The sequence below is a fragment of the Talpa occidentalis genome, unplaced genomic scaffold (genome assembly GCF_014898055.3).
Source record: "Talpa occidentalis isolate TD23 unplaced genomic scaffold, MPIMG_talOcc4v2.1 talOcc4.16, whole genome shotgun sequence".
Lineage (NCBI taxonomy): Eukaryota > Metazoa > Chordata > Mammalia > Eulipotyphla > Talpidae > Talpa > Talpa occidentalis.
The window spans coordinates 74,347,231-74,373,296 of record NW_023601653.1 but is presented as its reverse complement, the minus strand read 5'-3'; the positions used below and the strand labels follow the sequence as shown (position 1 = coordinate 74,373,296).

The window sequence follows — 26,066 nt, the reverse complement described above, 5'->3', positions numbered from 1 at the left end:
GCACCCTGGGGCGAGCCCTGGAGGACCCAGGGGCAAATGCAGCCCCGCCCCACCAGGCCTGGCCCCTTTGGTTCCCCACTCTTATCTAGATGGGGAAAACTGGCGTTCAAGATCTGGGAGGCTCCTTACCAACCAATCAGGACAAAGAAGTTGGGGAAATTGATATTCCAAGAGAAGCAAAGTGTTGTTCCAAAGGCAAAGGAAGCCAGAGGCGGGACTCAGCAAGGAGGCGCAGCAGCACCAGCACCGTCCCCGAATAACCCTTCCTCGCTTGTCTTCAGCCTGCCTGACAATCCCATGGCCTGGCATGTCAGCAGCGTGGAAGGGCTGGCCCAGTGTCCTCTCCCACTGTGCCTGCTCCCTGGAGGATTCACCACCAAGACTGTGGAGGGTGATGGAGAAGCCTCTCCACTCAGGACTCCCCTTTCTGCCTGCCCTCTGGTCCCCTGAGCAGCAAAGGCTTGGACTGCAGCCATTCTGGGGGGGAGCATCTTTTGCCTCTTGGCAATTCACCCCTCTCATCCTGCACGGAGGCTACCGGCATGGAGCTCGCTGCTCCCACCTAACCTGACAGACCTCCAGATCCTTGCTCCAGGAAAGCATATCCTTTCCTGACACTGGAATGCTCTTCTCACCCTGGGCCTTCCCCTCCTTAAAAACTCAACCCAGGGGCCTCCCTGGTGGTGCAAGGGGTTAAGCACTGCACTATGAAGAAATCCGAATCCTCTGCAGCACAAGTTGAACCTCCTGCTGACCAGGGAGCTGCCCACAGGGCACAGCAGACCTTTGCTGACTCGCCCTCTACTCCCCTCAGCAGTGTGTTTCGGTCAGTCTGCCTGTTCTGTTCCCCACTCTGTCTCTGGTGAATCCTCTCACACCCCGCATCTCTGGCCTGTACCCCAGCTATTGTATGCATAAATAAATAAATCTTCAAAAAAAAAATCTCAACCCAAAAATCTTGTGCTTTATGAAGTTTCCCGGCTGGTCAGATCACGCTTGCACTTGAGTTTCTGTCCTTATGACAGGAAAGGCAGCCAGCTTTCTGTGGAGCCTATACTGTGAGCTCTTCCAGAAAAGGGACCTGCCTCCCCCCACGCCCTAGCTCCTCGTCAGCTGAGCGAGCAATGGAGGAGAAGAAAGAACCCAAGTCCTGTGTCAGGGGACCTGAGTCTAGACTCTGTTGCTCATTAACTATTAGCTATTTGCTAATTAGCAAGTTAATGAACTCGGCAGTCCTGGCCTGGGTTTCCTGCTCTGCAGATGGAGAGGTAGGATAATGCCCACCTCTGGTCTCCCTCTTGGCACTGGCATGCATGGCCCAAGAATTCCTTGAGGGCCACCTGCTCCCCAGCTTGTGCTAGAAAAAACGGGCCCCTCCAAACCCACAGCTCCGGATTCAGTTAAATAAACAGACTCTGGGCTGGGTTTCCCAAGCAGAGGAGGAGGAAAGACAATGTAGATACGAGAGCTGGGGGGTGAAGGACGGAGCTTGTGACTTCTCAGGGCCACAGCTCCTGACAGGGATAGTGTGTGTGTGTGTGTGTGTGTGTGTGTGTGTGTGTGTGTGTGTGTGTGTGTGTGTGAGAGAGAGAGAGAGAGAGAGAGAGAATCTGGCGCGTGCGCAGGCACACAGCTGTTTTGTTTTGCCGTCTGTGATGACAAAGCAGCACTGAGGTGACAGCCAGGACGCAGAGCAAAGAGGTACATCTTGATAAGCCGTCTGCCGCCCGTGGCCTTATTGGGGCCCTTTGTTAGCTAGTCTGCCAGCGCAGATCTTAAAGAAAAGCTGCTTTGGAGGAAGGCACGACGAGATCATTGTGGAGAGGCAGGCAGAGAGTGAATGCAGGAGGAAGCCTGGGGAGGGGGGAGGCCGGGTGATTGGAGGAGGGGACCAAGGTCAAGCGAGGCCTAAAACGAGGACCCTCATGCACAGGCTTGAGGGGGCGGTCTCTTAGAAACCCTCTGGGGATGCCACCGGAAAAGCTAAATCTCTCACATTCCTCAGACCCTTTGCTTGGGTCTTCCCCACAAGTCCTGAGCATGTCTGCAAACAGCTCCATGTGACAGCGTCACCTGCACAGCGTGGGCTCACAGGAGGCTCCAGGAGGGAGGTGGCCAGCCCTTGCCAGGGCCAGCCAGGCTCTGGCCGCAACCGAGCAGAACAGGGTCCCGGCACGAAACCTGGTACGTCCCTGGGGAGAAGGGTGGGCTTTCTCGGGGTCCGGAAAAGCAAGATTTGGCTTGTGAGGCATTTGATGAACCAGATTTGAAACAATTGAAGCCCCAGAGTGCAAGTTGTTTGGTCTGGCAGGACACGATCTGTTCAGTATCTCCTCTCTACCCCCACTCCTATGTGATACCAACTCCTGTTTTCAACATCTTACAGCCCTTACTGGGAGGAAGTTCTTCTTTGTGTCTCACTCAAACTCCCTGATTCTCAGTGAATTCCCTCCTACGTCTTGGAGGGAATCAGAGTACAGCTAAGTCCCAAGGATCTCCAGGGCACATCTGTCAGAGAGCAGAGCCCCACGTGGGAGGGGGCTCAGCATGGACACAGGAGAGTGAGATCTTGCAGGACTGGCTCTCTGGGATGTGACTGAACAGAGTTCATAACTATTTGCTTATTAGGCTCAAGAAATATTTATTGAGCCCCCTCTCTGCGAGGCACTAGTCTAGGTGCTAACCCAGACCTTGTCTGGCATTAGCCCTCCCCCTACCCATTGTAATGGGATAAGACTGGCAGTAAATTGGAATAAAATAAATAATTCATGTCATTTAGAAAATAAAGAGCAATGAGATCGAGGATGGATGGTGCAGGGGAGAGGACTGGTCCATCTGTCAGGGCAGGCCTCTGTAGAGATGATCTAGGCTGAGATCTGACGGTGAGAAGGAGCCGGCCAGGTAAAATTCAAGGGGAAGAGCATTCTAGGAAGAGAAGACAGCTGATACAAATGCCCCAGGGTGGGAACAAATTTAGCATGTTCCAGGGAGAAAGTGATTCAGGTTGAAATCAGAGAGATCCGCCAGCTCCTGCAGGGCACTGTGGGTTCTATTACAAAGGAGTTCAGTTTTTGTTCTAAGAGCGATGCGGGAAGTGTCAAAGGGTTTTAAGCAAGGGAATGACTTGACACGACCTTCTGAAAGATCACTGTCATGGCTACATGGAGAACAGGCCATGAGGAGCGAGGCGTGGGGAGCAGGAAAGTCTGGTGCATTCATCCAAGTGAGAGAAATGTTGGTTTGGCCCAGGGTGATAGCAGCGGAGGAGGAGGGAGATGTACGAATAAGGGCTGCAGAACTTGGATACTATGGATAGCACCTAAATAGATACATGTGCCCCAGGGGGGGATGTCTCAAGGAGGGTCCGGTTTTGGTAGGACAAGCCAGTGTTCAGTTTTGAACATGTAAACTTGAAAATGCCTATTGGTGACCGAAGTGGAGATGTTGCTAAGCAGATGGAATGGCCTAAATTCTACAAAGGATATCCAGATAGGAAGTCACAGATCTTAACCTTGGAGGCGCTGAAGGAATCTGGCAGAGGAGAAAGCACTCTGCACGCCTCTCCCCACTTCGACCCCAAAGCTTCAAAATCCTGTTCCATTATGGAAAACTTAGCCCCTATCCTCTCAAGTCTCTCTGTGTTAGGATCATAGAATTTCTTACAGCTCAGGATCTCATGATTCTGAGACCTGGCACTAAGCAGAGTCTTATTCCAGGAATAACTCGAGAGCTCTTTGACCACTGAAGTTAAAAAGGGGTCAATTACACTTTTCTGAATCCCAGAGATTTGATCATTCGAAGCATTAGTGTGACTCCCCTCTGAACATTTTTAGGAATCTTCCTCTTCTACTCAGCCTTTTTCTACAGGTGAAAGAAATCTGTTTAATTGAATATCAAGGGTGGTCTTGATAGGATGGATTAAAGGAAATGCTGAGGGGCCACCTGCAGCCTCGGAGAGAAGTGTCGGGGAAGAGGAGTCAAGGCAGCCAGTGTCAGGCTCCCAAACACACGCCAGACACAGATCTCATGCTGCATCTGTAGCTCTTGGCTTTGCCAAGAACCAAGATATGGGGTCTCCCTGGTGGCACAAGGGGTTAAGACGCAGCACTATGAAGCTATCCACAGCCACTGCAGCATGAGTTCAATGCCTGGCCAGGGAGGTTACCCACATGGCGCAGCAGACCTCTCCTGGCTCACCCACTGCTCCCCTCAGCAGTGTATTTCGTCACTCTGCCTGTTCTGTTCCCCGCTCTGTCTCTGGTGAATCCTCTCACCCCCCGCACATCTGGCCTGTACCCTGGTTCTTATGTAAAATGAACAAATAAATCTTAAAAAAAAGAAAGAAAGAAAACCCCTCCAGTGATGGCCCCTGCGGTCACTGTAGAATGTCTCACCAATGCAGCATAATGGCTAAGAAACCAGGTCCACTACCATGTCACGGATGAAGACACTAAAGCCTGGAGTGTGAAGAAGGCTTGCTCTTGCCTTGAAACTCCTTCCTAAGTCCAGACCTAGAGTGGGAGCCAGGAGACTAGAGGCTAAGAGCCCTAGAGATGGACCCGGCGTGTCCTGAATCTGTGTTCAGCAGCTGGATGACACGGGAGCATGTAAGCCATGTCAGCCTCCTTGTCCTGTAAGGCTGAATAATCAAAGAGCTGGTCTGCGGTATGGGGGAAATAAATTCATGGATGTAAAGGTGCCTGGTACTCAACACATCTTCCATATTGTTATTCCAGATGGTAGGAAATCCGTCTAGATTAATTGATTTAAATACAACTTGCCTTTTCTTTCTGTTCTCTGCCCCCACTTCTCTCCGTACATGAGCGCCAGCTTGGATTCCTATTTAGGAGTCAAAGAGGCGTCAAGTATCGTTTCGTAGGTGCCTGCGAGTAGGGCCAGATCTGTTGAGGACTGTCAGCAAGGAAGGAGACTCCTTACAAATAGGGGGGAGACCCTACATGGGAATGGGGTATAAGAAAGGTTGTCACGTCACACTTGAAATCTAAGAACCCTCATGAGTTGTCCAAGTGGCAGTGACCCTGAGCCCTAGTCTCAGACCACCCCCTTTTGGTCACGTGACCTTGAGCAAATGGCTCCAACTCTGTGGTCTCCAATTTTCCATCTGTGGGAAAGGAGAGCGTAGTCTGCTCTAGCCTCTGCTTTGAGCTCCCCAAATCTGAGCATGGATGCCACTCTGTAGTTCTCCAGAACTCCGACCTCATCTTTCTCCTGGGGCATGTTGTGCATCTTTCTTCTGCTGGGGGATGCTGGAAGCCACTGCTCTCTCTTCTCCCCTGTCCTCTGCTCCCTGGTTCACGTGCTGCGCCTGCTCCTGCCTCAGCTCTCCATCCCCGTGGTGCCCACTGCTAACTGCCCCCACCCCCGTGCCTGCTGATGGATGCGCCTTCTTTCTTTAACTTGAATCTATTTTTTTCTCTCACCATCTCTTCCCGCCCCCCACCCCCCTCCCCCAAAACACACACTTGGTCCTACCCTCCCTCTCCCTGCTTCCTTGCAGCGGTGGGCATCCACATGAGACTGGAGTTCCTGAGACACACGTTCTGGGCAGTGACACAGCAGGTGGGTGTGATGGTGTCTGCCTGGTCAGGGCCAGAGGACTCGCCAATGGGAGGAGGGGCCATAGGGGGAGGGGCTGGCCCTCAGGCCCACTCGGCCCAGGAGCACTCCTGCCTCTCTCCGCACTTCCTACCCCTCAGTCTGCTCTCCTGGATACTCTCCCTGCCGCCTTTCTTGGATTCCCCCGTCCCTCCACTGGTGACCTCCACCTCTGGCCCCAGCCCGCTTCATCCCCTGCGAAGGGCACAGCGTGCTCCTCAGATCCTGACCTCATCTCATTCCATCTCTGCCCCCCAAAGCCAGCTGCACAGTCCCCCTCAGGGCAGAGTAAAGAGAATGCTTGCCTGGGGGACTCCAGCCAAGATCCAAGCCTTGCCCATTGTCATGCAGAAACCCTCTACCTTGCGCACAGGCCTCCTGCCCACCCAGCTGCTCCCTTCCTACCTCCCCCCCCACCACCCCAAGCCTGCAGACTGGGCTCTTCCGGCCTCCTCCCTCTCCCCATCATTGCTCACAGTGTCCTCTGGTCCCAAATCTGCCACCACAGCACGAAGCTGCCTTTCGTGTTCTGCTGTGTCCTTACCTTGAGCCAGTTTAGCGCTCTTGTAAATGAAGCGGGAGGGAGGCCCAGTCCAGCCGGGGTCACCCACCACCTCATGAAGGATGAAAAACAACAGGAGCCTCCGAGAGGCCCCATAAGTCACTCATGAGGCTTCCAGCGAGCAGCTGAGCTCCCTGACCAGGGCTGCAGGCCTGGCTCCCTCAGAGGAGACCAACTGTGGGTGCTTGGGATGCTGCCAGCCAGCAAGGCCCCTGCTTCTCTGTGCCCTGACCCCATAACACGCCCCCGACAGACAAATACCCTGCCCAGACAAGGCGCACACCATGTACACATCCTTCTGTCCACACCAACACCAAATACAGCACACACGTGCACACACAGCACCAGTATGCTGTGAACACACTTCCGCCGCTCCCCACACATGAACACACACACTCAGACACACCAGTGTACCACACATGCACACCACACATACACAGCACATGCACGCACCCACATCTACACCACACTGCACACACGCAGCCACACGAGCATCCACATCTTACGAGTCTCCTCTTCCCTCCAGTGCAGCACTTCCGGGGGGCCATGCCCAGCCAGCTGCCAGGATGGCGTAAGTTCTTCCCTGTGTGGAGAGGGCAGAAATGAGAAATGTGGCCCCAAAACTACGTCCCCTCAATGATCCAGGTTCCCCCTTCTCCTGTGGGCCCTCCTGCCATGCCGCGCCCCACAGAGGGGCCCTCGTCCCTGACACTGGGGTAGTGGGCGGCCTTTGCAGACCCTGAGGAGTGGTGGGGCCAGCAGCTGGGCCTGGCCTGACCTCCACTCTGGGCGCCCCCCAGGACCTGGCCTGCTTTGTCATCGACCACAATGGGTTCATTCTGATCTCGGAGAGGCCGCAGGAGGTAAGTTCTGGGGGTCGTGGAGTTAGCGAAGGTCAAGTCATCAAGCAGACACATCAGTCAGAGGAACAGCCGCTGCCAGGGAAGTCACTGTGGCTTAGAGCCCATGGAGTAAGAGGCCTGAGGAAAATGGAGACACTCTGGACCCAGGGCCAGTATAACGAGATGACGAAAGTCAGATGGGCAAAGAAAATGCTCCTTCCTTCTGTCACGACCTGTGTATCCCGTAGTGGGAGGGCGAGGGTCTGTGCAGCAGGGGAGGCTCAACCAGGCTGCATGTCAGGCCCGTGTGTGACTGTGCCCCTGGCTGACCTAACTCTTGAGGGGCCACCTCTTTGGTGTAGATATGGCTGGCGGTCGGAGTCCCCAGCTCCTCCTATTGCCCAGCACCTCACCCCCTCTGCCCTCAAAGTTCACTCAAGCTGCTCCATCAAAACCACACACCAGGAGGCTATAAACATGGAGATCAGATGGGATTCCAGCACGGTCAGGTGAGGGCCCTGTTCCTCATCGTACACTCACCTGGCAGAGGGATGGGGGTGCCTCTGGAGACTTATCAGGGTATTAACCTCATTCGTAAGAGCTGTGCCCTCATGGCCTAATCATCTCCCAAAGGCTCAGGCTTCTGCCATCAGCTTGGGGGCTAGGTTTCAGCGTGTGGATTTGGGGAAGGAGCACATTCAACCAGATGAGCGTGGCTTTGTTCTGCTACAACTTAATGCAGACACTGAAATTTGAATTTCATATATTTTCATGTGTCATAAAATTTTATTCATCCTGATTTTTTTTCCAATCATTGGAAAATAGAAAAACATTCTTAGCTCCAGGGCTGGCATGAGTAGACACGGGAGGGATCCAGCTCGTGGGCCTCCTTTTACTGACTCTGCTCAAGATGCAGCCAGGACAACCTCGCAAGGAGGGGAGCCCATTTCAGGAGAGGCCTCTGACTGACAGACAGCCCCCCAGAGGGGCCCTCTGCATAATCCACTGGGTGACTTTCATCGGTTCTACCCAGACCACACTTGTCCATGTATTCACAGTTGAGGGATTATTGGGTACAGCTTTGGATAATACGACATAGCAAATATATTCAGAGGTTGGTGTTTTACAAGGTATTTGTTTACATAGCTTATTTACCCCTAAAGTATTATCCTTTGTTTTTCTTTTGTGGCACACAGATGATAAACATTTATTTCTCAGTTCTGGAGGCCTGGCCGTCCAAGGTCAGGGTGCTGGCAGTTCAGTGTCCGGTGAGAGAAAGCTCCACTGGTTCATAGGAAGCTGTCTTTGCATTGTGTCCTCACCTCGTAGGAGGGACAAGAGAGCTCTCTGGGGTCTAAAAAAAAAGACTTTTTTTTTTTTATACTAAAATATACAAGACTAAAATTTATTCCCTTAACCATTTTTAAATATACAGTTCGGTGGAATTAACTACATTCATGCAGTTATACAATCGTCACCACCATGCAGGCCTTTTCACGTCACAAAATGGAAACTCTAGGCCTACAGGAAAATAACTGCCCATTTTTCCTCTCCAAACTTTGGCAACCACCTATTTATGATCTTCTTACATTGGATGTCGTTTTAATAGCCATGCCATAAAACCCAGGCAGAAGATCTGAATAGGTATTGTTACAAAGACATGCAGATGGGCAACAGGTACATGAAAAGGTGCTCTGCATCACTGATCATCAGAGAAATGCAAATCAAACCCACAGAGAAAGATCACCCGCACCTGTTGGGATGGTAATCAACAAAAAGACTAGAAATAACAAGTGCACGGAGGATGTGGAGGAAGGAAACTCTTGGGCACTGTTGGTGGGAATGTAAATTAGTAGCCAGTATAGATAACAAGATGGAAGTTCCTCAAGAAATTAAAAATAGAACTACCATATGATCCGCCAATTCCACTTCTGGGTATTTATCCAAAGAAAATGAAAGCACTAACTCAAAATGACATATGCATATTTATGGCAGCATAGTTCACAATAGCCAAGGCATGGAAACCATCTAAATGTCCATGAATAGATAAATGGATAGAGAAAATGCAGCCTGCGTGCATACAGGGAATATTATTCCACCATTTAAAAAAGAAGGAAATCTTGCTTTTGCAGCAGGGTGGAACCTCAAGGGCTTTGTGGTGAGTGTATTTCTTTAGACAGAGAAAGGGGAATACTACATTATCTCTCTTATATGTGGAATCTAAAAAAGACACAGGTTCGTAGATACAGAATACAGATTGGTGGTTGCTAAGTGAGGGGGCGGAGTAGAGGCAAGAAATGGGTGAAGGAGATCAAAAGGTAAAAAGGAAAAAATAAGTCATCCCCAATCCTGCCAAATGAAGCAGGATGCAAATAAACGGAAATTAATCTTTGAAACAGGGTTGGGAACTTCTAGAGGAAACTCCAGAGCCCCAAGCTCCCACTGTGCTTGTCACCCTCACCCCTCACACAGTCCAGGCCCGCCTCCTCACCCCCCACAGCGAGGCCTGCAAGGCTGGGGCTTCCCCTCCTCCATGGTGATGCTCTCAGCCTCCTTTCATGACAGGGAAAATACTGAGGTTCTGCAAGATTAGATTCTAACCTGAATCTCACAGCTGCCAAAATGTCAGACCCTCAATCTAGAAAGACAAGTGAAGAGCAATATGGGGGGTTGGGGGGAGTCAAAAAAGTCTGCTGTTGAAGGAAACCAAGCTGGGAGAGCATTGGTTTTGATGGGTGTGGAGAAGTTGTAGGGCAGAGTGGGTGACCCCAGGAGACCCCGCTCTGGAAGGTGTGCAAACTGCTGGTCCTGATCCAGGGGTGTCAGCTTCCTGCCTGAGCCCCCACCCAAGGTCACCGCATTGCTACTCACAGCAGAGTTCATCCACTGTTGCACTTAACTGAGTCTTGTGTGGTTAGGACTGATACCTCTACGACCCTGAAGGTCAAGGCCTAGGAATCCTGACCCCTCAGTGAGGCCCTAGGCTCTTAGTGTCTAAGCTGTGGGTGCAGCAGCATCTCCAGGCTTCCGGGTCCTCTTTCCCCACTCTACATGACTCTGACCCTGAGATCTGAGCTGTGTCAGGCTCTCAGAGGCCATAAGGGAGTAAGACTCTTGCCAGAAACTACAGTGGTCCAAGCGGCGCCTGGCATTATGCCCGATCCTGGGCAGATGCTTGCTGTGTGGAGAATTGAACAGTCCTAGAAGTGAGGCCTAGATGAGGTGGGGCCAGTCTGGAGAGTCATGGGGAGGCAGAGTTGGGGGGAAGCCAGATGCTGACGCTAGCTCGGCTGTCTGTCCTCCCATCTCTGCTTTAAGGAAAAAAAAAATATGGCGGCTCCTTAAAATATTATTACAGAGAGAATTACCATACTCGGCAGGAGTCCCACTTCTGGGTAAATACCCAAGGGAATGGAAAGCCAGGTCTTGAAGTCATAGTTACTTATTCCCAATAAGGTCAATGTGGGCAGCCCAAGCGGTCATTGATACATCAACGAAGGAGCAGGCTGTGGTCTGTAAACACAACGGGATATTCAACCTTGCAAGGAGAACCCACTCTCGGCTTCCATGTGGATAAACATCAAGGATATTATGCCAAGTGAAATAAGCCAGTGGTAAAAAGACAAGCACTGTCTCAATCCCACTTCCGTGAGTAGAAATGAAGTTCTTGGATCCCACCCCATAATGAGGGGATGAGGGGCTCTGAAGTGGGGCCCCTCACCCCCCCCCCCGTACTGTCTGAAACCTCAGTAAAGCTGACGTCTGAGGACCGCAGACCTTGCTGCCACGCCTGTTATCTGGTTGCACTCCCCACTGGCTGCTGTGCCCCGAGCTTCAGACCACTCTTTGTCCTGGTGCAGTTCCCTCCAGGTGTCAGCCTGTCACTGTTCCAGGCAGACTCTTCCCAGACCAACTCCCTCCAGCCCTTCCTCCTACCCAGCAAAGTGCTACAGAAGCCCCGGCACCATCTGCAGCCTCCCCGGGGGTGGGGCTCCTTGGCTCTTCCGGGGCCTGGTGGTGTTCCAGGCTGCTGATTAGACATTTGGCCCACTGGGCCCTTCTTCCAGCCCAGGCCTCATTCTTATAATAAAGAACTGCAAATGACAGGATTACAGCCCTCTATTTGGGGCCCAGAAAGAGAAGCAGACAGCTGGGCCCCAGCACGAATGACAACAGCTCGATGGATCTTCATGATGTTTACAGTGGGTCTGTCACCCTGGATCCGGGGACTCTGAGGGCTGTCACTGCCTGTGGATACCACCCACACATGGGCGCTTCAAAACGGACCTCACAGGGGCAGTGGGGCCTAGAAAATCAGTTGCTCGGCAGTGGCACCTTTCCCCGAGGACTTGAATCTCACAGAGGGCACAGCACCGACCGACCTCCCTGCCCCAGCCCAAAGCGCCCTGGCAGGCGAGGGCCTCAGGCCAAGGCGGTGTTTTTCCACCCGCATGGGGTCTCGCTTGGTTTCCCCGGTTCCCACCTCTCCTCTGCTGTCCCCCTGCTGATTGGGCACATCAGGCTGCCTTCTGGTAATCCTGGTGCTGTGCTAATGTGGGAGGAAGCTCCAGGGTCCCTGCCAGTCAGGTGCTCTTGACCTTGCCCCTCCAAGCCCCCTCCCCTCCACCTGTCTCAGCATGGGCCCAGCGCCCCCTCCCCTGGCAGCAGCTCAGGCTGGGTGCCCCAAGCGAAATTCAGCCAGTCTCCTGAGCACTGAGACGTGGCACTGCAGGCGAGGCCCCTGGCCCTGCAGGTCCAGGGGTCTCCAGGCAGCTCCCGCAGGAGTGTGCTGCTGGCACCTGCTTCACTTACTTCCCAGCCCTATCGTTGGGCCAAAGGCACTTGTCAAGAGACTGGGTAGTTCGGGGGAGCCCAGCGAAGCCACAGCTTGGAGAGAACGAAAGGATGGGTCCCCACCAGGAGCCACGCAGAGTGATTTCCCTCTGGAAGCTCCTTTCCTCCTCTCAGCCCTGAAGAGGCCGTTGTCCTGCTTTTAGAGAATAAGAAACTGCTACAGGCTGGAAGCTCAGGCAGCCCTGGACTGTTCCATTGCTTATCTGAGGTTTACCCCAATGCTGTGGGGTGAGCAAACCTAGATGGGAAGGTGGAACCCCGGGCACAGAGGCCCCAAGCTCCCAGAGCCCTTCACAGCATCGTGGCTGCAAACAGGCCTGCCCGGAGCTCTGGTGCCACCCCTCCTTCACTCTGGCGTCCCCAACCCACAGACTCTCAGGGTTGAGTGCTCGACCTTGCCTTGCAGGGTCAGGAGCTCAATCAATTTACCCGCTTGCGACCCTGATTCACTTTGACAAAGTTCAGATAAAACGACACACCAGCCAGAAATTTTGTTCTGCTGTCAGGAACAGGGTCCCCACTTAACAAATTAACGGTTTATTCTTTCACATAAAAGGACGGATGAAGGCAGCCCCCGCCTGGTATGGTCTGGCCGCCAGGTGGCCACAGCCTCCAGATCACAACATGGCTACAGGAGCACCTGCCTTCTTGTCCACTTTCCAGACAAAGGGAGACAGGTGGATGGCAGCAGCCAAGAACAAGTGGCCCCAACAAGGGGCTCTTTAACTATGGGAATCTTTAAAAAGATTCCAGAAAGTTCCACCCTCTGACCGTGCTCACATCTCATTGGCCAACCCCAGCTGCAGAGATGTCTGGGACATGTAGTCTTTCAGCTGAGCACGTTGCCACCATAATTAAAGTTAGGGTGCTCATGAAGAAGGGGAGCATGGATATTCTCTGCCAGGGTGACATATCCTAGAAAATCAGAGAAGGGCACATTTCCCCAGTATCCTGGTATGCTTGTTTTACTCTCAGGTTCCTGCCTTCTCAGAACCAAGAGTCTGCACATCAGTGGGGTGGGTGAATAAGCCAAGAATCAGAAAAGAGAATGAGATGGGCTTGTGGGAATTTGGTCAGCCTCATCAGGAGCCTCGTTTCCTCCCTGCAGGGAGCGGGGAGAACATTCACTCCCTCGGTTAAGAGGGCGGCTGGGCTGCTGGCAGCACACAGGTGTAGGTTAAGAGTTTGTCCACGGAGTTAGAAAGGGGCATGATGATGTCTGCCAAGATGGGGAGTGGATGGAGGGAGGGGTAAGGAAGGTGACCCCAGAGTTCTCGAGCCATCTTGCCTGGCAGGATGTTGAGGATGCCCGTGTAAGAACATCGCTTTGAACACTTTTGACCAAAACCCACAGAAAAAAAAAAAATACAATTTACAATCAGACACACACCCGCCCCCCAGCCAAGTTTCACAAAACCTTAACTGTACTACAAGCAATTCACACGACGTCAGTCAAAGGAACCCCATACCATTACCAAAAAATCTGATTGTACCCCCTCGATTGACTTCATAGCCAAATATGAGATTGAAAATTAGAGCTTAAAAAGCACTGCGAGAGGGGCCTCCCTGGTGGCGCGAGGGGTTAAGACACAACCTATGAAGCTGTCCACAGCCACTGAAGCACGAGTTCAATCCCCGGCCAGGGAGCTGCCCACATGGCGAGGCAGACCTCTCCTGACTCGCCCGCTGCTCCCCTCAGCAGTGTATTTCAGTAGCTCTGCCTGTTCTGGTCCCCACTCTGTCTCTGGTGAATCCTCTCACCCCCACACCTCTGGCCTGTACCCCAGTTCTTGTATGCATAAATAAATAAATCTTTTTAAGAAACAAAAGCAGTGAGAGAGGGAGAATAAAGCATAGGAGCAGGCTGAGGGGAGGGGTGGGGTGGAGGGATGCGGTTTTGATTATGTTCAAAGGTCTCTGTGGGGAAACCCCACCAGCGCTCAGAAGTGAGCCAGGGTTTAGGTGGAGACATGGGAGTCTGCATCCTGCTGATTCTCTCTCTACCCCCTTCTCCCCTCCTGCTCCTGCCTCACAGATGGGAAGATTTCTGGGGGAGGTGGACGGTGCCCTCGTGACCCAGCTGCTCAGGATGGGGGTGTTCAGCCAGTAAGTGGAACTTGTGTCTCCCCGTCTGAATAGTCACATAAGGGGCAAGATCTGATGCTAAATAGCCCAGATCTGGGGACCCTGTCCTAAAAAATGCACTGTGAGGGTGCCAGAGGGGTGGGCAATAGGGGAGGGGGGTCAAAAGGCACAAACTCCCAGTTATAAAATATATGTTATGGAAATATACCACGTGGAGACTGTGGTATAATTAATAATTAATATTACTAATTAATAATTAATAATACTCTACGGCATACGTAAAAGTTAAAATCTTAAGAAGTCTCATCACAAGAGAAAAAGAAGTAAGAGATCCATCTTCTAGATTTATTGGCATCATTTCAGTGGGCAGATGTGTTTCATCCTGTTGTGCACCTGAAATGAATACGATGTTATCTGTCCATGATGCCTCCATGAAGACCCACACGCAGTAGGAGTCTTTTAAGGGGCTCCCCAAGCAACCTTTTTGAATCCGGGGACTTGATGTGAGGTGGGGAGGGGCTTCAAACCCCTATTGTGTCCCACCCCTATTGTGTCTGGGGTGTTGCGTTGGGAGGTCACAGGTCCCCAAGAAGGGCTGAGCGCTCTTCATCCCGGGACACCCCTGATCACGGGCCTCCCAGGGGGAAGCACATCCCTCAGGGGACGGAGGTAGCCCAGACTCACCCAGTCACTCAGCTGTGGGGCCCTGCCTCTGTTGGGGAGGGTGGGGGGTGGCCCCCCTCCTACTCAGGGGCCCAGCAGGGAAGGCATGGGATCCCTTAGAGGGGAAAACCCAGTTTGTTACTCATTTTCTTAGAAGAGAGGGGCAGAAACGTCACCTCCGCCCTGCCACCTCCCCCTGCCAGTCCTGACTCCACACCTCCGGGGTGGGGCTGGGGGGAGCGGTCTGGACTGCCCTCGCCTGCTCCTGGCTTTCAGGGTGACCATGTATGACCACCAGGCCATGTGCGAGCCCGCGGACCCCCACCCCAGCGCCGCGCGGCCCCTGGGCAGCGTGAGTATGGCCCTAGCCCTGTCCCTCCCCGGACAGCAAGCCTCTGGCGGTCCTGAAATAAGGTCCCCTGGGGCCGAGCTGGACGGGACTGGAAACCTCTGCCCTGCTCCCTGCACTGCCCCCACCCCCTCCGCTCCTGCCCCAGGCCTGTAGTCTCCTCTTTGGCTTCCGGGAAATTGTTCTGGAAACCCATGCAGTAACGGGGGCCTCTGGCGGGGGAGGTGGGCTTGGCCCTTTCTTGCTCTGTTCCTAACCTACCTCCTGTGCCCGCACACACATGATCGGGAGCCCCAGAATGTCACCCAGCGCTCCTCAGGATTGGAACCTCACCCCCCAGCCCCTTGAAGGGCGTGGTCTAAGTCCAGGGTCTGCGAGAGGGTCTCCCAGATCACTCGGCTCTGGGGCGCTGCCCCTGCTGGGAAGGGTGCAGGGTGGTCACAGCGCCTGCCCGCTCTGGAAGCCCCCCCCGGGGCTGACCTGAGCCCCTCTGCTTCCCAGCCGCTCTCTGCCCTCGTGACTGCGGCCAGGTGGCTGGGGACCGAGCTCTTGCTGTGAGTGTGGGCTGGGGCTGGGGCAGGCCGGGCACTTTGGGCAGGTGGGCCTCAGAGGGAGCCTGCGAGCAGGTCTGCCCACCGGAGGAGGAGAGCAAGCCCCCGGGACTGGTCACCCAGCTTGGTGCTGCCACCCTGCGCGCTGCTGCAGAGGGGGGCGCGGTGGGGCAGTTGTGGGGACCTCCCTGCTCATCCAGCAGCCTCGGGGCTGCACCAGGGGGCTGCGGGGCCCAGCTGCTCCCAAGGGCGTGGTCTAAGCCCAGCATCTGTCCCACAGTAGGGGTTTCCCAGTCACTCAGCTGTGGGGCACTGCCTCTGCTGGGGAGGGTGAGGGGTGGCCCCCCTCCTACTCAGGGGCCCAGCAGGGAGGGCAGGCACGTCTGGGAGATTAGGTCTGTGTCTGGCAGGTTCCTGCTGGAGTGGAGCTCCTGGGGGTCCTGGCACGCAGGCGGCGGGGCAGACGGTGAGTACCCGCCATGTGAGGCCAAGAGCTCGCTGGAAACCTGTCCTCTGGGGGGCTGACAAAGGGGGGTGCAGGCTCTGTAGACGTCATCGCTCATATCTCATCCTGCTGGGTTTCCTCTCCTCTCCTTCCTCTTCCTCCCGCCTCTCCTCGCTGCTCTGTGACATCACACCTTCTCCGGTCACCACTGCTCTGTGTGACGTCATTCATCTCATGTGGCATCACCGCCCTGGGACACCCTGACCTGTGTGACATCATAACCCTGCCCGGGGCCCCGCGGCCTCGGCAGCCAAAGCTGTCTTCCATCACTGTGAGTGGCATCAGCGGAGGGGCCTGGGTGCTGGGGTGGTGCGTTGGGAGCTCACAGGTCCCCAAGAAGGGCTGAGCTCTCTTCATCCCGGGATACCCCTGATCACGGGCCTCCCCGTGGGAAGCACATCCCTCAGGGGACGGAGGTAGCCCAGACTCACCCACACAACTACCGTCCTGCCTCCCGAGAAAATAAACTACTCCAGCCATGTCTTAGGTGAGAACGTTTATGATTCCCAGAGGAAAGGCCAGTTCGGTGCAGGGCTGTGAGCACGTGCAGGTGCGTGGCCACCAGGGCACCCCGTGGGGCAGGGAACGGTGGTACCTCCAGCTCGGATGAGGGGTTGCAGGCGGTGGCCCCGGTCTGGTGCCGGGGATGCACCCAGGACAATACGCCTCCCGTGACCTTGGCTCTGAGGACAGTGTCCCCCAAAGGCCCGGCCCCAAAGCAAAGTCCTCACTCTCAGCCCGCCGTGACGCTGGCCCAAAGCCCCGGGAGAGCGAGGCACTGATCTTCAAATGAAGAGGAAAATCTTTCTCTTCCACACCCCTGCCAGCCCAGGCTGACTCACTTTGGCAGGTTTTGCTCTACTCCTCCATGTTAAGAGCCCTTTCCGCAGGCTTCTAGAATTTCTCCACCTCCTGGGCTAGACTTCTTGTCCCATTGTTTGCTTAGAGTTTGGGTTCTGATGAAAAATAATTTCCACCTGTCCTCTCTCTGCTAGTGTTTCCTCCCTCCTGCCTCAGGCCCACAGGGCCCTCCCTCTGACCACGGCTCACGTGGCCAGTCCTTGCCGTGCTCATGGACGCCCTGTGGAAATCAGACCCCTCAGTCTTCACAGGACCACTCTGGGGTGTGACAGGAACCATGTGAACAACCCGCTTAGAACCAGGGTACCCGTCCCTCCACACAGGAATGCATGGTGGGGGGTCTGGCAGCTCCCCTCTTTCTCTGCCAGAAGTTGCATTTTGCAAAAGCTGAGAATGGTCTCCCTCAATCTACCTGCTCAGAAGGTCTCTTCAGGGAAGCAATCACTTGAGCTTCCTCCATCCCCACCCGGCAGGCCTGGTCCTGCTGGTCACCCACTCTGTCCTTGGTGAGAGCTGGACTGAGTGCAGGCCCAGCAGTGTGACCACAGGGTGCCACTCAACCCCGTGTCATTGGTGTCGTGCCCACAAACGACGAATGCAGCCCCCAAGAAATCAAGGACAGCTGATGCAAGCACAAAAGGGAGTTTAATACAGACCCGAGTCTGGACTCACCACACTCACTGACGCAGCGGTGGATGGCGAGAGTCCCAAACTGGGGAAACGGGAAGGTATTTATAGGGTTACTAGCAGGCTTAAATTTTAAAACAAGTTGGCAATTACTCATTGGCTACTAAAAGGCATTTCTGGCATGGATGCAACTCAAAATTCAAACGGATGGTTCGGGGATGCCACGGTTTCTTTAATTGGTTGCTTTTTTATCAGCGGACACCAGAATGGTCTGAGACCTTTGATATTGAGCGCCCGGCTATCTCAGTCAATAGAGCATGAGACACATTTTAGGAGTGTTGCATCATTTTCCAGGAATCATCTTCCAGGAAAGCGAAACGTAAACCCAAAATTCTAAAATGGCGGTTATACACACAAAATGGCGAAACAATGGTCAAGCGCGTAACAATTTGGTTCCACAATTGGCGTTGATATGTGCTTGTCCCCTAGAGGACCTGCCCACACAAAGTGACTCAGGTGACAGGTCAGACCTAGACCAGGCCCTGCTGGCACCAGGCTGGTGTAACTGGGCCCTGGAAGGACCACCAGTTCAGCCCAGGCTTCAGCCAGGTTCTGAAGGGCTCAGAGGGCAGAGCTGCCCCCCAGTAGCCCTTGAAGTTCAGCTTGACCACAGGTGAAACCTGTTTGGGCAGACCCCGACTGGACACCGTGGGTCTTCCTCTCAGGAGGTTTTGGCCTGTAGACTGTCCTCCCTGTTGCTTTCAAGGTCTAGTGGGAAGTTTCTGGGCCTGGGAATTAAGGAGACCGGGAGCTCTTGTACTGATCCCTGTAACCCTGTGAACATGGTCTATAAAATGAGGGATTGCTGTCCCCACCCCCAATCAAAAGGAAAGGCACGGAAATTTCCCTGAAGAAGCAGAGCTGTCTTTACAAAATGGCACTGCTGTTTTGGACAAAATGAACAATGTCCTTCACCTGCGAGCAGAGTCCTTCAGGCTGCCCTCTACTGTGAAGAGAGCCTGCATCCTCCAGAGCAGATCCAGAGCCTCTACTGCACCTTTGCTGAGGCCTGCTCTTTCCATTCCTCACCAGTCTCTGAGTGGCTCACGCGTCAGGGTCACTGAGGAGCCCACCCTGCCCTCCGGCACTGCGCCCCCCTCCAGCCCTTGAGGAGCCGCCCTGCAGAGCACTTTAGGCCACTTGAGAGGAATAAGGGACTAAAGTCCCTGCAAACCACCCCTGGGAGGCTGCGTTCCCCTCCCTCACAGGTTGGGGGAGCTATCAGTGCTGGGAAGGTGCATTTATAGCTTATACAGCTTATAATGGTGGGGAGAGAGGGGAGTCCTGTCAGGCACACACCTGACCTCCCAGGCCCTGAGGCCAAAGCCGCTGGGATCCTCGTGCCTCCTGGATCCTGTCCCGCCCCCCCACCTCCCACCCCACGACCCCAGTGCCTCCCCACCCCCCTGAGAACTTCCTAACAAGGAAACATCTGCAAGCGGCCTGTGGTGAACCCGCACCCTGAAAGTGCTGAAGCCTCTCCCTGGGCCACAGCCTCCTCCAACTGCCCTCTGTGCCCCCAGCCCACAAGCACAAGAAGCAGGACCAACTGCAGCCCTGCGACACGGAGTACCCCGTGTTCCTGCACCAGGCGGCCATCCAGGAGACCAACGGGATCATCGAGTGTGGAGCCTGCAGGAAGTAAGACCCCAGGGTGCTTGTCTGCTGCGCCCCACCCCACCCCATGGGTGCAACAGGGATCCAGAGCCAACTCGGAACCATCTCCAAAGTGGGGAGAAATGAGGGAGAGCGGCTCAAGGTGAAAGGTCACAGGGGCCGGGAGAGGGGCACCCCAGAACCCCCAAACCTCCCTGCTCTGAACAGTTTCTGCCATCCACTGCATCAAGACAAAACATATAGACCTTTGACGGAAAGGAGCTTTAATACAGTTAGTATGTAACAAAGAAAAGACAAAGAACATAGTTTCCAAATCAAGCCCCCAAAGTTACCCGTCCCCTTGTGGGTAAATGCCCAGACAAACAGGATTGGCCCAGAGCAAGGCCCGAAAGCCTGCCATGAGCCTAAAGCACGTTCCAGCAGGGACCCATAGAAAAGGGTCAGAAACAGCCAGGCAAGTCTGGGAGGAAAAAGAAAAATCAAGTTAAAAGCTGCCATTGTTATCCTCCCGCGGGCCTCTCACCCACACGCTTCAACCAGTCCAGGACCAAGAAGCAAGTGCAGCTTCTTCACATGTCTCTGCTCCACATGCCTCCTCCAGGCCTCCTCCTTGCTCCCCATCTTGCTTCCTTCCCCCTCCAGACTCCCCTCCAGCTTCTCCTCCCTGCTCAGCTCCACCCTCCTTTGGGTGGGGCAGGGAATCTGGAACCCCCCCTTTTCCTGGGGACCCCCCTGTTACAGTCCCACTCAAGGGGTCTCTGCTCCCCACATTCCTGTTGAAGAAAACAGGCTGAGGCAGAGCAGAGTGCAGCGCCGTGTGCGGACAGTGGGCGGCGGGTGTGCTGTCAGGGGAGCTACGGAAAGGTGACCTCCAGGCCAGATCCTGTGTCAGTGAGTCCAGATCCCAGAGTGATCCCAGACAAAAAAAGTTCCCCAAGTTCGCTGTGACCCCTCCCGTGTGTGCCTCGCTCTCGCCCGCTGGGACAGCAGCTCAACCCCACTGATGGTTGTGACTCGGAAGGCAAGGGCAGGTTTGAGAAAGGACCCTGGTGGGTGTTCTCTGAAGAAGGGGTCATGGCGGCATCTCTGGATGTCTGTGTGGGCCCAGCCTGCACCCCGACTTGTTCCTGTGTAGACACCCCCAGAACCAGCCAGCTCCCCCAGCAGCAGCGAGAGCCTGATGAAAGTTCTCTCCTGCCAACTCCCACCCCTGACCTCATGGGGGCCCTTCTGCCCAGTAACTTAAGTTCTGGGCCAGGAACAGTGGCCTCCTCTAGCCTGGTCATTCTCCGGGGGCGCCCAGGGATGTAGCCGAGACGCCCAGGCCTCAGCCTTTGGCATCTGCCAGGGCTCCATTTCTCATTAGCGTGCAGTGTTGGGCAAGATTTTAACCTCACCCCCGCAGCTGTCTTGGGACTATTGTTCTTGGTGCAGTGCTCGCAAAGGTTTACTGTGAGGATAAATAAACGCTATCTTGGAGGGCAAAGCTTTGCAGGAGACAGAATTGGGTTAAAACGCTGGCACAACCACTTCCCAGCTGCGTGACCTCTTCTAGCCTGTTTCTCAAGGACAAAAATGGGAATAATACCAACCTCAAATGGTTCTGTAAAGGTTAAATATATACCTATGTGTCTGCGTGCGTGTATCCACCCCACAGGAAATGCTCAGTAAGTGGCAGCTATATTTATGTAATGCGCCAGGCCTGCTGCATAATAGACTTTCCGCCAGCCCTCTCCAGGGGCCTCCCGGGCCGTGTGCAGGAACACTGCGCCACCTTGTGGCCACCTGTGAGCACTACCGCTCCCCCCTGGCCTGCCCCCGACAGGCTCCCCCAAAGAAGCAAGGAGAGCCACAGCACATCCCTACTGTCTTGGGAGCGCCCGTCTAGGCCTGATGTTCCTGCATAGATTAACAACAACTCCTTTCACTGTCAGAAATGTCCCAGTTGGGATTTCCTCACCTCCCATCTGCTGGGAAAAGTGTGTTCAACTGCAAATGCTTGTGGGTAAATGAATCCAGTAGGACTGGGTGGGTTGCCCAGGACCGTTCTGTCTCTGCCCCTGCTCTGGGCTGCCTTGTGGCATCCCTCCTTCCCCGGCCACCCCAACTCCACACTGAAGTCTCTAGAAGTTCTTGCTTAGAAGCCCAAGGCTGAGCCTGCCATGAAGTCTCTTGGCCTCACCTCTGTCTCTACTGCAGAATGTTCATGATGCAACAGATTCCTAAGAGTAACCTTCTCCTCCTGGTGACGGACTCCACCTGCGACTGCAGCGTTTTCCCACCTGTCCTGCAGGAGGCTACAGAAGTCAAATATATCCTCCCAGTTCCCCAGGATGTGCAGGCTGGGGTGGGGGTGGGGGTGGGGTGGATGTATTAGGGGCCAGGGTCCCTCACCACCAGTGCCCACCCTCCCCCACAGAGCATCCTGATTTGTCCTGCAACCCTTCCCCCAGACCCTGGGTGCCACCTCCTATCCCTGGGGCCACATGCTAGGCAGCTCACTCCACCAGGGGTAGATTCTTCCAGAACTGAGTCTCCAGTCTCCAGAATAAGCTCCTATCATGAGGCATTTGTCTTAACAGTGAGTCCTGCACATAACGCGTCTGTCAAGTGTGACAGGATGCGCTCCCAGAAGCTCCGCCGGAGACCAGATTCCTGCCACGCCTTCCACGCAGAGGTGAGCCTGGGGTGGGGATGAGGGCGAGGCTGGGTCTTCATCCCCAGTCCTCAGCTCCCTGACTGTGCAGATCTGAGTGTGTTTGGGACACGTGCTGAGGTAGCTGTGCCCGTGTGGCTCGTGGAATGCATTTGCACATGTGCGTTCCCCTTTAGACCCGTGTCATTCAAATACCGAGTTCCCCAGGATCCAAGGTGCTTCCACAAAGAGAACCACATTTCTCAGGGCTTGGGTCCTCGGTGGCTGAAACTCAGCTTCCTCATGCTGTGCTCATTGCTGCTGTCCTCAGCTCCAAATGATCTGAGCACACAGAAGACGCTGTGCACATAATGCCAACAGTGACAGGCATTTTTTGAGCACCCACCACGGAGCAGACCCCGAGCTGGGTGTTTCATGCTCGGTGTCATCTTTGCTGGATGTGGCTGCCACAGATGTCCCCCATCAAAGATGCCTCCAGAGCTGACGACTTCCCTGAGGGTATTCTAAGATGACCCCATGCCCCTTCCTGGTTGGGGAAGAGCAGAGAAGTCTTGAGCCCAGTTCTTGGGTTGAATGGACAGCCTCGACTTCCCTCCCTTGAAAAGGGGATCTTCCTAGAACTTCATTCTCAGGTGTTGGATGCCTGTTCATCCCAGAGGTCCCCATAGTACGCCTCTGGCCGGGAGGCTCCCCCATCTTGAATGCTGCCTCTCTTCTCTCTCTGGGTTCACAGGAGAATGCCCAGGACTGCGGTGGCGCCTCAGATACCTCAGCCTCGCTCCCTCTGCTCCTGCTGCCCCTGTGCACCTGGGCGCTACCCTCCTAGATGCTGTGGCCACTCCCACCCAGGCCCACCTCCCTTTGACAAGGCGACCCTCCCAGACATTCTACAGTCGGGGCATCTGTTTTTGAGTTCTGATGTGTTAGATGAAACCAGAAACTATTTCCCAAAAAACTTCCCAGGTGCCTGCATCATCCACCCCAAGTTTCAAAGGCATCCCCCCATTTTCTTCCCTCCGCTCCAGGAGCCCAGCACAAGCTCGATCTGGATCATACAGTCAGAAACGCGGGAGGGTGAGAGAATTCATGAGAGCCAGAGCGGGGAGCAGAACAGACTGATGAAATACGCTGCTGAGGGGAGCAGTGGGCAGGGCAGGAGAGGTCTGCGCACCATGTGGGACCCTCCCCGGTGGCCGGGGATCGAACCGGTGCTGCAGAGGCTGCAGGCAGCTTCGCAGCCCAGCGCTCAACCGCTGCACCACCAGGGAGGCCCAAGAGGGTCAGCTTTTCTAATGAACCTGGTTGGGGTGGTGAAAGACCCGCAGACTTAAAAGGAGGACAAAATGAAGCTGACAGCAGAAATGAAACGAACGTGCCCTCCCCGAAACAGGACTGTCTAAAAGTGAGACTCATGGTGGAGGGCAACGTGATTTCCTAACAGCTGCTCCAAAATGTTGTGCATTTGGGGGTTAGGGGAGCTACTGGAGGAGAGAGGAGGCAGGGAAGTCACAGCAACATGGTAATGAAAAGACCCAGAACGAGAACAGGTATTAAAATCCTTTCACGTCAGTATGGCTGCGTGTGATGTCCACAAACTGTTGCTATTAAAAATCTCCTAAAAACATCTTTGCAAAGCCTTAACTAAACTTTGCAAAGCCTTAACTTTTGTGTTTCTCTAAAGGAAAGTCAGTAGGCTGAGCCGTTCAATTGCCCTGAAAATACCACGAGCCAGGGAGAGGCTGGAATGGCTGCCTTCTGGCAGAGGCCTGGGAAAGAACAGTGTCCCCAGTGGCTTGGTGGGGTCTCTCAGCGCCAGCCAGTGCCATACTCGCTGGAGGTCTAGGTCTCATGATGGTATTTTTCTGCTGCTGTTCTAGAAAAGAGACTATCTGACTCTGTCCCTGGGTTGGAAATTTCTGGAACACTCCAATTTGCAGCGTCCACCTGGAAAGGAACTATTTCTGGGAACTTCATCATCCACATGCACACCTCCCCCAACTGCCCAGCTTCCCCCACCCCCTCAGGCCTGGCTCCCAAGACAGCAGTCTCTACTGTGGCCGCAACAGCAAGGGCAGAACCACACAGAAATTCTGAAGTGGCCTCAGATCTTTAAATTCACGGACCTCTAGTGAGGGGGTCCAGGCCTGCCCCATATGACAGGTATGCACAGGGCACAGCACCCTGTGGACCTTCTTCCAGCCTCCACACTCAAAGCACAGAGCTGCCCAAGCTTGCCCACCAGCAAGGAGCCCCCACTTCTCTCTGGAAGGAACCAGAGCTATCAGACATTCATGATGTCTGTAAAGTCCCTGCATTATGGATGACACATTTCCCCCACCATTTAATTCTCACAATTGTGTGAAGTGAGCATTAAATGGCCCTGTTAATAGCTAAAGAAATGGAGCTTCAGAGAAGGTAAGAGATTGACTCGAACTCACTCACTCAACCAGCTCAAGTGGCAGGATGATGCTGGCATGACTAAGGGCTACTTGTACCAGATAAATAACAGCAATTAACTCATTGAGTCCTCACCACAACCCTCTGAAGTAGGTACCGTTGTTAGCCCCGAATGACAGAGCAGGGAACTGGGCATGGCGTTGAAAACTGAGTTCAAATTACTGGAATAATATATTGTGAGGTTTGAATGTGATATTCATACAATGTGCTTCTAACCTCCTGGTATGTGGTAAGCACTGATTCCTTGTGAACTTGAACTGCTATTGTGGCATCACCCTGTTTCTTGGGGCTGGGGAGGAAGCCATGACTGGTGCACATGAGAAGCAGCAGGGAGCCCTTTCTCTGTCCCTTGGCTGCCCACCCGAGCTCCCCACTGTGGTGCCTCCTCACTGTGACAGGTTTGGCCCCAGTGCACTTCCTAATCTTCCTAATCATTGCCCAGTGCCTCTCTACTAGGGCCTGAGGCACCACAGGCGCTGGTAAGTGTTTTGGCCTCCAAGAGCGTCTGACCTCAACTCCAGCCTCCCAGACACAGCTGCCAGGTCAACAGTCAAATATATCAACTATCTTGTCCATTTAGTTTAAAAATCAAGCTTAGGAAGAGTTGGGCAAGCTCCTGGCCTTCTTGTCGGTTTCATCCCTGTGTCTCCCATGGCCCGGAGTGGACTCTAAGATCTGGAAACCCCTGCCGGAACCAACGGGAGGAAAAACACTTCTGCCAAACTAACTTACTATTTACAGACTATTCTTGCGAGTTTGCCTTCCGAGGTCAGAACTGTTATATTTCTCCTCTTTGTACTTTTAGCAGAACCAATAAAGGACAGCAGGTGGCAGCCTGGCTCAAGCTGAAGCATCAACACCTACATTTCAGAGCAGAAAGTCAAAACCGGAGTCATTAACAAGTGGCAAAAGTTTAAGGGACAGAATCTTGAAATCCCTTGTCAGTGTTGCACACCTCTGGGTGACCAAGAACTCAAGGCTGCTGTCAGACCCCGCTTCCTCAGACCCAGGGATAAATTACCAAATCCACCGAATAGTATTGTGTATTTTAATGAAGTGCTGCCAGGTGACATGCTTCAACCACTTCATAACGCTAAGTGAAGTCTGGAAAGCAAATATGGGGGAAGGAACCATAGACCACAAAAAAAAAAAAAAAAAAAAATTCTGAGCAAGAGTTTAGCGGAAATGTCAGGCATTTGGGACAGGAAGTTTGAGAAACATGGATTCGCGGCATCTCAGTGGAGGATGCAAAGTATATTTGATTGGCTCCATTTTACACGTGAGCAAACCGAGTTGAGGCAAACGGCAGGATGGGGCTCTGACCTCCCTGTTTCTACACCCAGGTAGCTGAGGCAGGCCCGGGGCATGTGCGTGGGCAGTAAACCGCAGGCCTTCACGCCCCCTAGCTGGATCCTCGGTGAGCCCGCGTGCAGCTCCGCGCCAGCACAGGCAGAAGTTGCAGGAGTTAAACTGAACTTGTTTTCACCAAGTGAAGGAGTTGGCAGAAAAAATTTCATCCATTCAGACAACACTTCATGCCCACCCACTGTGGGAAGGAAAATGCGTAACTTGCTACAATTGAAGCAAAGTATTTGAGAGACAAGAATTGTGTGTCTGGAATAATTTTGAGGGAACCAAACCTTGGTGCTCCATAAAGCCACAGAGTATCCTCATTTGCTTCCTTTACAAAACCCAACATCACCTGAGAGGAAGCAGACACCTTTTAGAAAGCAAACAGCGGCAGCTTATTTTTCATCAAGA

The 26,066-nt window shown here is 53.8% G+C and overlaps 1 protein-coding gene and 1 long non-coding RNA gene across 2 annotated transcripts in view; one reads left to right on the top strand and one right to left on the bottom strand.

Moving 5' to 3' along the window:
- Window positions 1-22,684, top strand: part of CACNA2D4 (calcium voltage-gated channel auxiliary subunit alpha2delta 4) — an 83,965-nt gene extending 61,281 nt beyond the window's left edge. The window contains exons 27-38 of the mRNA XM_037513275.2: window positions 5,519-5,580; window positions 6,705-6,749; window positions 6,979-7,041; window positions 13,910-13,980; window positions 14,899-14,974; window positions 15,473-15,525; window positions 15,933-15,988; window positions 16,278-16,298; window positions 19,099-19,216; window positions 21,392-21,504; window positions 21,787-21,869; window positions 22,582-22,684. Coding sequence (XP_037369172.2) covers window positions 5,519-5,580; window positions 6,705-6,749; window positions 6,979-7,041; window positions 13,910-13,980; window positions 14,899-14,974; window positions 15,473-15,525; window positions 15,933-15,988; window positions 16,278-16,298; window positions 19,099-19,216; window positions 21,392-21,504; window positions 21,787-21,869; window positions 22,582-22,674 — 854 coding nt within the window. The 3' untranslated portion in view covers window positions 22,675-22,684. The remainder of the gene's footprint in view (window positions 1-5,518; window positions 5,581-6,704; window positions 6,750-6,978; window positions 7,042-13,909; window positions 13,981-14,898; window positions 14,975-15,472; window positions 15,526-15,932; window positions 15,989-16,277; window positions 16,299-19,098; window positions 19,217-21,391; window positions 21,505-21,786; window positions 21,870-22,581) is intronic.
- Window positions 14,273-16,184, bottom strand: LOC119247853 (uncharacterized). Its single transcript, XR_005125836.2, has 4 exons — window positions 15,997-16,184; window positions 15,233-15,389; window positions 14,644-14,737; window positions 14,273-14,352 (listed from the first exon to the last, which is right to left on the bottom strand). It is a non-coding gene; the product is annotated as an uncharacterized LOC119247853 (long non-coding RNA).
- Window positions 22,685-26,066: the final 3,382 nt, after the last annotated feature.